This window comes from Triplophysa rosa, unplaced genomic scaffold (assembly GCF_024868665.1).
Source record: "Triplophysa rosa unplaced genomic scaffold, Trosa_1v2 scaffold52_ERROPOS115573, whole genome shotgun sequence".
Lineage (NCBI taxonomy): Eukaryota > Metazoa > Chordata > Actinopteri > Cypriniformes > Nemacheilidae > Triplophysa > Triplophysa rosa.
Genome location: NW_026634539.1, coordinates 91,686 through 103,054, shown reverse-complemented (window position 1 = coordinate 103,054; position 11,369 = coordinate 91,686). Strand labels below are relative to the sequence as shown.

Here is an 11,369-nt window from a genome sequence, read left to right as displayed (position 1 = left end):
GAGGTCTTTCTTAAAAGCATTAACATGTGAAATGGCATATGACCGTGCAACACATAATCACAAAATATATTTTAGTTATGTAGCCAGACAGAACAAGGAATTTTAGTCGTCATGCATTAAGCTTGATATCTGTTTCTTTTCACAGATAAAATTATAATTGCTCTTGCAAGGAACGTCACACCATTGATCCCAAATTCTCATTATAGCACAGTGTTCTCCTGATGAATCTCGTCCTTTCCAGTTATCTGGTTCACTTTGCCCAGATTCTCTCTTGAGCCAGAACCTTTAAAACCAAACACAGGCAGCAAGTCATTCTTGTATACTGTATGTTAATGTAATAATATTTGAAAATAATCTGCAAATAACTAAATTATATGTAAACAGCTCATCTGCAGTTTTGGTTAAATATTATTGCAAATATATATTTCTTAAGATTGTAGATAAAGGTCTTACTGTACTCCTGTTTCGTCAAGAGTTTGGTTATTAACCCAAACCCACCGGCCCTCGGTGTCCAGATCATTAAGACCGATCCAGTGAAAAACTTGAATTTTAGATTTCAGAAACCCCTAATGTTGAACATTTATAATGAAAACATAGAAATTGCACTTAATCAAAACAAATTTTGTATGTCTTTACAGATCTTTCAAACTCACTTGTTCTTTTTCAGTTTCTATTATGACCAGATGAGCGTCTAAAGCTCCACATGACAGATTACTGTCAAACCATGTCTGCTTTTCAGAAGAGAAAAAATAACAGTTCCCATCATATGCTGTCCAGCCGTCCGCACAGGGTTCACATGAGTGAGATCTGATGAACCCTAATGAACGACAGTTAGAGAGGAAAGCATTTTCACCACGAACAGTCTCAGCAAACTGTATATATTTTTATGTGTTGATGCATTTTCTACAGCTTTCATGTAGCTCAGTGGTAAGAGCATGGGTTCGATCCCAGGGGATTGCACAAACTTAGAAACAAATGTATTAGATAATGCAATGTAAGTCGCTTTGGATAAAAGCATCTGCCAAATGCATAAATGTATATGTAAATGTCTATTGAAACAACAAGTTGTGGCAGACTATATCAAAGAGATTCTATTTTTAAAGGGGTGGTTGTTTGGCTGTTTTCAAAGGTTTGATTGTGTTTATGGGGTACACTAGCATGTGTTCATGTTGCATTTTTTAAAAACACATTATTTTTCACATTTTGTACACCTCTGTTTCCATTGTCATAAAAACGTGGGTGGGTGGGGTAAGCTGCTCCAAAATATATAAACCACAAATAATTATGAAATGCTAAGAATTGCACGTGTCTCGGTCTGGAGCATTTAGCAAACGGCAACGCACTTCCATGCACGTCGGAAAACGACGCCAAAGGGGTGCCCTGCGCGTTCAAAGGTGAATTTTTTTGAAGTGACGACAATACTTTATGTGCGAAAAACAAAACAAAATAACAACTTTAATCAACATATTCTCAGTCTCAGTGGATCGCATTCAAGAGAGCACTTCAACGCATGCGCTTTGGGTTTGTACGGTTGGGCAAAAAAGTGCAAGTCTTCCTCAATATCGAAATCATCACACATTTGCGAAGGTCAGCTCAACACAGAGTTGCACTTCCGCGTTGTCAGTCAGAACGCCGGCGTCTGCCCCCACCGAAAGCGAATATTTTCGTCTCGTTTTTATTCGTTGATGAAAATGTCAGTATATTTTTATTACAGTTTTCGTTATCCAGCATTAATTTTATATAGTTATAGTCTCGTTTTCATCAGTGAAAACATGTCATTAACAAATCATTTTCATCATAGTTTTCATCAGCGAAATTAACACTGCTTTGTAGTGAACTTTATGCGTTGTAATTTTGCTGATATTTTTATCTATTAAAATAGCAACGTCACACACTAAAGTTAAAAGTGAAATTGGAAAGAACCACCCCTTTAAATAGTCAGTAAACTAAAATAAAACAAAATTTAGACAGGGGGCCCAGAACAGCTAGCAGGTACTATAGTCAGAATTACTGAGAGAACAACACAGGTAATTAAAACAAGCTGAGCAAAAAAAGATTGATGGAAGAGAGCAGAAACCGCGAGAAGAAAAAACATCGGTGAAAGTGAATCTTTACTCACCAGTGCAAGAGGCCAGACGCTCTTTAACTCTGTGATATTTGCTGAGGTCAATCTCAGTCTCTGTTCTAAAAGACACTAGCAAAAAAGCAACAATAATTGAAAAGGAAAGGCATAGTTTACACTCTTAAAAATAAAGGTACTAATTATAAAAATCCATTCTTGTTGTTAAAGTTCCATTTTTTTTAACATATGCAGAACTTTATAAAGTCACCATGAAACGGAAGTTGCGATTGACTTCTTTTCCGTATCGTGACAGGTATCCGAGTGTAACGGCTTTATTTTAACGGCTAAAAATGCCAGGCCATGGACTTGTTGCACGAAGCCGCCATATTAGATTTTCGATCAGCGAGTGTGGGCAGGATTATTTACGGTCGTATTACATTGTATGTGAAAATAAGGATTTTTGGCCGGCAAATATAAGCATTTTTTTAATAAAAAGAAGATATATCAGTGATATGACAGAAAATCCTCTGTACATTTCTGAGTACCTCGAAAATCTAATATGGCGGCTTTGTTCAACTCCATTGGACAGTCATTATAGTATATATCCTACCTCTTAAAGAGTTGTTGAGAGGAGGAGAAAAGCTTAATGTTTTTGATTAAAGGTAAAAAGTGCGAATGCATTTAAAAAAATAATGGTGTGCACATATAAATCGTTTATAATAATCAACACTGTAAAACACTTAGAATTGTCCTGTTTGATTTCATGGTGACTTTAAAGGTTTTTAAAGGGTCTTAAAGGGGACACAAAGGCATGAAAAGATTATATTAAGAACCTTCTGTATGACTTTAAAGAACAAAAATATGGTTCATCGATGGCATGAAAAATTAGTTTGTCACTGTTTAGTTAACGTTATTTATTGTGAAAGTCCTGTTTTTACGCTTCAGATGAAATATATTTGCTTATACCGTTCACTGGATGTGCTGGGATTGAAACATTGTGCTGCTGAATGTCACGCAAACAACCAGCATCTAACAAACAGTAAACACATATACAGTATATAAACAGATATGTCTGCACAGAAATATCATAAAAAACATTAACAAATGAGTTACTTACAGAGTAAAGTCAGAGCACAGATGACACCCAGAGCAAAACCCAGAGAAACTGCCAGAACTACCAGAAGAACTTTAGTCCTTTTAGCAGAGCGGACTTCTCTTTCATGAGCTCCCTTATCTGTCATTTCAAATATGATTAAATTCCAGCACGATTCAATATATGACATTAATATCTAGTGATTCCTGTGAAAAATGTAAATGCTGCTCCATACAGTAACATTCCAGATTATTGAAATGGTGGTGTTTTAATTTAAATTCCAAACATGTTAAGGTGTCCTTATTCTGTTAGTTATGGACATTTAAAGAAGACATTTATATTTTTCTGGATATAATTAAATTAATAGAAAGATTCTTCATGCTGTGCATCAGAAAGCAAAATACTGTTGCAATCACTCAAACAGAAACATGCAGGAAGTTCACAAACTACATTCAGTTATAAAGGACATTGTTTGGCAATATTTCATTGGTGGAATCATTTAAATGGATATTTAAAAAACAGAACCATCTTAAATATTATTATTCTGATTATGAACTGATAAGAAAGGAACAGAATTAGAATATTACAGGATTGTCAGAGGTTTACACATTCATTCTTACCCATGAGATGAGAGCGCTTGTTTTTAACTAATTCAGAATTTCCATAGACTGGTGCCATTTTTCAATCCGCACTGAGAAGCCTGAACCCTGTGAGTAAAAGTAAATGAAGCTGGTACATGATACAGGAAGTTATGACACTAGATGTTGTAGCCTATCAGTCTCATCACAAAAGACCCAAACCACTATCATACTGAACAAATCTAATAGTCACGTGGGTATTAATCATATTGATGTAGACTGTCCTTTTCATTAGAAAGACTCATTTAGATGAACGACAAAATAAACAATATCTTAATGAATTAAGCATTTAATTGAAGTGCTTTTAACGTGCTCTCATTTAACATTAACACGAAGGCATTTTGGTCAAGTGTTTTTAAACAAATAGGTCTGCTGGTATGTAGTCTGTGGTTGTGGTCGAGTGCGTGCGCTGTCTGCATCTCTCTTCTATGTCTATAACCTTTGTGCACCTTATGACAGTCTCCTGTAAAAGCATTTCCAATAAACACTGGTTAATAATGTATTTTTAACATGTCCCTCCCACCCATAGCTAAAAGGACACACTATGCCCATTCTTTTCTATAGTTCTTATTTTAATGAAGAAATATGAATAGTTTGTTTATTTTTCCAATATGTGTTTCAACTCCCTGCCCCTTGACTGGAGCAAATCCTCTAATCTATTCCAGATGTTTTATTTAATATACATTTATAAAAAAAACATTTGATTAAATATCATATTTTAGATGCGTTATGCTTCAAAAACGAATAAGTATTCACAGTGCCCATACCTTTTTTACATTACTAGCGAGTCAACAACAGTTTTACGATAATCAATAACTTTTGGAGGCTGATACCTGCAGCAGCAAAACTGGCGGTTTACCAAATTTCCTCGTCGTAAAAATTCTCAAGCAATTTAAAGTCAGTAAAGTCAGTAAAGTCAGGGTCAGTGTACCGAGGCATCTCCTTCAGTGATTTTCACGTGACGTTGCTGTCGACCATTGGTGTCGCGACCGGTAGAGTGCAGTATACCATGTTCAAGCTCAAACTGGTGCGCAACGTTTTGCGGGTTGAACGACACGTTTCCTGGAAACGGTTTGCAACGGTGTGAAACGGGGTTTGAGATACGTTTTCTCTTGTTTGGTGGGCGTGTCAAGAATGTCGGCCCAATCAGCAGCAACATGTGTATAACCCACGCGGTATTAAAGAGACAGCTCGCACAATGGGTCTAAGTGAAGTCGTTCAAATGTGTCTGCTGCAGCTCGGTACACGCAACAATTGAAGATATTTATTTTGCAGTATTCAACACGTATTTATACCGATTTCACCAGGCTCCGAAAATTCTTCATAAAGAACACAAAGAATGGCCATCTCAGCTGCCAAAGTTCAACTCTTACGTCATCACAACATGGTGTTCAACAGCACGACCGTTTCCGTTTAAAAAAAGTTTAGCAATGTTTTGTCGGGGGTGAAAGCAGCCCTGGTTGGAGCTTTTGAACCTCTCGGTCAAAGCAGAGAATCGTAGATAAGTCACTGCAGGTTGTTGATTTTGGTGAGAATTTTCCAGTGGCTACAAAACAATCATTGTCTGTTTGTATCCTCAAAGAACACATGCCAGTAAAAAATAAACATTTGGGTGGTGGATATTCTTTTACGAATATTAACACATCTTGGCTCCATCGCCCCAAAAACAAGTTGGTGTTTAATTGAAGCAAAAACGTGTCATTCCTGCTTTAGTGTATTCCTCTTTACCTTTGAAAACCTTTTGATTTACATCTAACCCATGTAGTACTTTCTACTATTAGGATCTTTAACAATTTTCGCTGTCAGCAAAAATTGACATCAGCATCGGTTTTAGGCCCTATTTAGTTTAGAGCTTTATTAATCCCCTTGGTGCAAATTCGTTCAGACTGTCGTTGTGTTTCACATACACATACACATACACAACCAACATTAAACACTTACAGTACAGTCAGTGTTGTGTGTAACTAGTTACTATGTAATTAGTTACTGTAATTTAATTACTTTTCCCTTAAAAAAGTAAAGTAAGGGATTAATCTTATTTTTTCTGTAATTTACAGTTGCTTCTGATGTAATTCAACTAAATACTTTGTGTAATATATGTGTGTGTGCAATAGTGGAATTGACATCAAAATTCAAAGTCTAACTTTAAAATCCGCTTTAATGTAAAATTCTCACATTTGTAATATTTTGTTCATTTAATAATACTACTTTATTTATTTTTATATTATTTATTTGAATGAATTAAAAGAGCCGTTTCATGTCTCCTTGAATCACTATTGATATAGGAAATAGAAAGTAATTAGTGATAAGTAATTAAATACTTTTTGGAGAGAGTCATTTCTACGGTAATCTAATTACTCTATTGAATATGTAATTAACTAGAAATTAATTAATTTTCAGAGTAATTTGCCCAACACTGAGTACAATGCGTATTAATATACAAGAACATAAAAAAGGAGGGGAAAAAGCCACACTTTATTTCATAAATGTATCGCTTCAGGCACAAAGGAGAATTTATAACGATTCGTAGAACATTGAATTGCACTTAGACGTCGCCCATGGGGCAGCCTCTCAAAATAATGATGCAAAGGATGTGTACTGTCTCCTATTATTCTATCAGCCATCCTCAACCTATGAACAAAATCATTTATTTTCTCCTTCTACACCAGACTCATCTTTCAGACAGTGGGTATCTTCTGGTTTAATATGCATCAAGGATTTAGTACATGCCGAAAATTAACCCATAAATGAATACTAGTATTTTTGTGGTAAAATCATAGTAAACACAAATGTCCTATGATCTCAGCGTTATTGTCCTCTCTATTTAGAAATGACAGGTATTTAAGTCCATCAGCAATAATTAAACCCCAAATATGACACTAAAGGGCGGTTTCCCAGACAGTGATTAGACTAGTCCTAGACTAAAATAAATGCTAGAGCTGTCCAAACCGAAAACAACTTGCACTGCCATATCTTAAAATACATCATTGCTTTTGTGTTGTCTCAAAATGCACACAAGTAATCTTTTTAGTAAGGCATGTTTGGTAAACATCAAAAATTTCCTGATTAAACCAAGGCCTAGTCCTGATTTAAAATAATCCCTGTCTGGGAAACCAGAGTGTATGTTCACAAACAGAATATTAAAACTTACAAATACTTGCAGCTCTTGTTCTTACATTAATCCTAAATATAATGAGTTTGGTTGTAACTATTACATTTATTAAAATGCAGGGTTGTTTAAACCATGGCTGCATATTGGACAGAACACATGGTTGGGTTATTTTAACTCAGTTTCAAACCATGTGAAGAGTGTGTTCTGTCGAATATTAACCCAGCATTTTTTAGAGTACAAAGTTATATATCCATCTAAATCATGTAACATCAACATAAACATGTAAAGAACCTTTGTGCTCAGGAAATACATTTGTTTAACATTGCCATAAAAACAGTACACATGTTTGTGAGATGACAGCAAATTAAAAAAATATATTGATTGTTTATGATTTCCTAGTTTTCTCTTTGTTGCAATACTTCTAATTCTTGCTATATGAAAATTAAATCTCTGTCCACCTTTATAGTCAGAGCATCTGTTATTTTAAAATGGTACAATTGAACAATTTCCAATAACATTTTTGTTGTGCGTACAATTATAACTTGTTGTACAGTTAATTAACAAAATTTTATTTTATCGTAAAGTCAAAATTGAAAAGGAATTAGCTAAAATGAAAAGCAGTAAAAGAACAAAAAATATATAACATTCTATATTTGTTATGATCTGTTCTGTGTTCCCTCTTATTTTGGACTTTTAGGTTACTTCCTGTTTGGGTACCCTGTTTGTAGTCTTGTAGTCCTAGACACACTATAACTCAGTCATGAATTTTTTTGTAACTCTTGCTGTTTCTTGAATGAACACAGGAGGGCGTCCTTCGGTTGTATTCAAAGAAATTTACATTTGCAAACCCTAACACTCCAAACATCAACCTCACAGTGAACGTATCAGACATGAGTAAGATCATTATTTGGAAAGGTCTGATCAGTCAAATATAATGTAATATTTTATACTGATGTCACAGCAGAATGAAGCCACACACTCAAATTTCTAGATTGTGATGTTTAAGGTATTTCTCTGCTTGAATGAGAGAATTTAATAAGAGTTTAATAAGGCAAGGGCAGTGCAGTCTCGTAATATTGTGTGTGCTCTGTGTATACCTTTCGAAATATACCTTTGTATACCTTTTTATCTGTTTCTGTATATTCATGTATGCTCTGAATTGTCTCAAACAACTAACTATGCCAACTAACTAAGCTAAAAACTACTTGTTTGACCTCATTAAGCACTTGCTTTGGTTGCTCTATAACCGTTATAAAGAAACCTGCAGTAACGGACGAGAGACGGATGACGTGAGTTCCGCTGATTTGGCAGTCGCTTCCGAAAGTCGCTCATCATTTGCATAAAGTTGAGCAATTCGTGTCTCCAGATGTAGCTAAGCTACTATTGAAATGAATGAGATCATGTCGCTCTTTCGCTGCCAGTTGCTGGCGGTGTGAACAAGGCTTTAGGAAGCAGTGTCGCTCAAAAGATAAATGGTCTAAATACAAACGTTTGCTTTGAATGTATACAGTATCAGCCAGCATAAACTAAAGCTAAATGTTTTGAAAGAAAAACAAAGAATTTAAATCTGATACAATTTTTTTTAACATTAATCAGCTCAAAACTTGATATTTGTGTTTTGTGTTAATAAACTGCGCTTACAAAACGCCTCTTTTCCTTCATATCTGGAAGTAAATTAATATTTGTTTTCACAGATAAACTTTTTCTGCTGTTTACAAGAACCATCAAACCAAGTGTGTAAATTGCCGTTGCGGTCTCCCAGACTGGCACAGTTCTCTCCGGACGGATCCTGAACTTTCCAGTTGTCAGGTTCTTTTTGCACAGATCCGAACCAGAACCTTTACGAGAAAAAACATCTTTCTATTACAGGCCATATGTGCCATTTGAAATGGTTATATACTGTATAACAACAGCATTCTTACTCTACTCCTGTCTCTTCAAGAGTTTGGTTATTCACCCAAACCCACCGGCCCTCAGTCTCCAGATCATTAAGACCGATCCAGTGAGTCTCTTTAATTTTAGACACCAGAAAATCCTAATCAAAAAACAAATGTTAAAATATAATATAAATATATATCTTCAAACGTGGCAAACAGTTATTTTGAGACCTTAAATAATAAGAAATAATAATAATAATAATAAGAAGAATATGGTCTACAGTTATCTGTAAATCCAATTCTATTATTTCAATACTGGTTTATTTTAGACTTCTTTGATTCACCTGTTCATTTTGGCTGGTAATGGTGACCAGATCAGCTCCCTTTGAAACGCACACATCACGACTCTTTGACCAGTTGTGTTTCTCAGCACTGAAGTAAAGCAGTCCACGACAAACTGTCCAGCCATCCACAGAGAGATTGCAAGACTGACCTGTAAGTAATGAATATATTAACCATGTGTGTAATAAATTTCTTCATTTTGCAGGACAAAATGTTAAGTTTGACATAAATAATGCTGTGTTTGTATGTGTAGAAACGTGTAAAAACACAGTCTCTGATCCTGATATAACTCACCATCATTAAAGTAAGATTTTAATCTGTCGAATTTGGCATTTAATTCATGACACTCTCTTTCCATGCCTGGTGTGGAGCAAATTATAAGTCAAGAGGGGGTTACATCATACATCATAGTGAGGTGAGATTTTTCTCACATTATTTTATTTTGTGCAGTATTGTTCACATTTATTCACATTAATGCTCTGTTGTGTATTTCACTTACATGTGTTGTTAATCTCTTGAATTGACAGTTGCATTGAAACCATGTTGTGCTTCATAGTCAACGATCCAAAATCTACACATTTATTATAATCTGAATAAAAGAAACAAACAATAGCAACAGTTACAGATGTACTTTTAAGGAGTGCATTGACGTAGATAGCTGATTCCGTAAAGTGCTTAGATTAGTCTTACAAGTTTTCTTGTACAAGGTTTTTATCTCCATGGTCATAACTTTTTACGTCAGTTCCTTAAAACATTAATTATTTTGAATGTAATGTTTACTGTATACTTACATTTGTTAATTTAGTGACGCATCATACATCCTTATATAATTTATTAATGCAGTGGAGCGTCAATAAACTCGCGGTGAGTTGTGGGTAATATCAGCCGTTAGACTGTGCATCGTTCTGCACTTCGAATTTCTACCGGAAGTAGTAGACCCTCCGGGAATCTTTGGAATACTATTTTCAACATACGACGATTTGGGCCATACTTTTGAATACTATTAGGACGGATAGTATGCTGATTGGAACACAGGGACAGTCTCGTATGACTGAAAACATGCGGGAGGCGTTGCAAATATGGACACCTAGTTGGCTAAGGTTATACTCACACAGGACCCCCAAAACACAGAGACTCCCAACAGCAAGAACAAGAGAGGCACAGAGAACCATCAGAAGAACTTTAGTCCCTTTAGATGGAATAGATGGAGTAGTGTCTCTCTCCTGCAGAACTGTGGCATTACCTATGGCATAACAATCACATGTCAGAGAATTTTCTAGTGTACGCTCTTTTCTAGTCTGTTAATATGTGAAGAAACATCTTTCTTTTGTGAAACACTAGTGGTTTCTAGCTGGTTTTGTGTGCATAGCACTGCAATTGTGTAATTTGTGTATAAAATGTGCAACAAAAACGTGTGTCAAACGTGTTTATCGTCTTTAACAGATAATTAAAAATAAACTCATGTACAACATTAAAATGCTCTATTATATTATAATGTTTTTAACGATCCACTTCTAACACATGTGCTTTAAAAAAAATCTGTAAAAATAGGGCACAATATACTGTATAAATATGAAGGAATTTTCCGTATTAATTTTTTACAGTTGTTTGACCTGTATGTTACATTTTGCACTGCATTAAATAACATTTTAGCATGAATGGAAATGTTCATACAATAAAGGCTTTCCTTTGGCTCAGTGGTTAGAGCANACACACACACACACACACACACACACACACATGTCTGGTTTATTATCTCCGTGGGGACAGTCCATAGGCGTAATGTTTTTTATACTGTACAAACTGTATATTTTATCCCCAACCCTACCCCTAAACCTAAAGATCATAGAAAACTTTTTGCACTTTTAGATTTTTAAAAAATATTGTTCTGTACAATTTATAAGCTTTTTTGCCCTTGGGGACATCAATTTTGGTCCCCACAGTGACGCGAGTCCCCATGTGTTGGTGTGCATTCAGGTTTAGGTCCCCACCGGGATATAAAAACATGTACACACATTTAAGATAAAAGAAAGAGAAACACAGGTCAAATATTAAACAGACTATAAATTCCTATATGCAATATTAATTAAGTAGAACTTTAAAATTCTAATTCTAAAGCAGCCCCCCTGGCCAGGCAAATAGTGCAAAACAGTATGCAAACGGTGGCGAGGAACCCAAAACTCCAATCGAGAAAACAACCTCAGGAGAACCCAGGCCCAACCATGGGATTCCAGTTCCCCTGTGG

At 35.4% G+C, this 11,369-nt stretch overlaps 1 protein-coding gene across 1 annotated transcript; it reads right to left on the bottom strand.

Annotated features, from left to right (window-relative positions):
• Positions 1 to 8,221: 8,221 nt before the first annotated feature.
• On the bottom strand, positions 8,222 to 10,310 carry LOC130550995 (CD209 antigen-like protein E). Its single transcript, XM_057328530.1, has 6 exons — positions 10,236 to 10,310; positions 9,624 to 9,713; positions 9,419 to 9,484; positions 9,127 to 9,275; positions 8,828 to 8,940; positions 8,222 to 8,743 (listed from the first exon to the last, which is right to left on the bottom strand). The coding sequence occupies exons 1-6, from the start codon at positions 10,294 to 10,296 to the stop codon at positions 8,581 to 8,583; spliced, it is 642 nt and encodes a 213-aa protein (XP_057184513.1). The 5' UTR covers positions 10,297 to 10,310; the 3' UTR covers positions 8,222 to 8,580.
• Between the last annotated feature and the right edge of the window lie 1,059 nt (positions 10,311 to 11,369).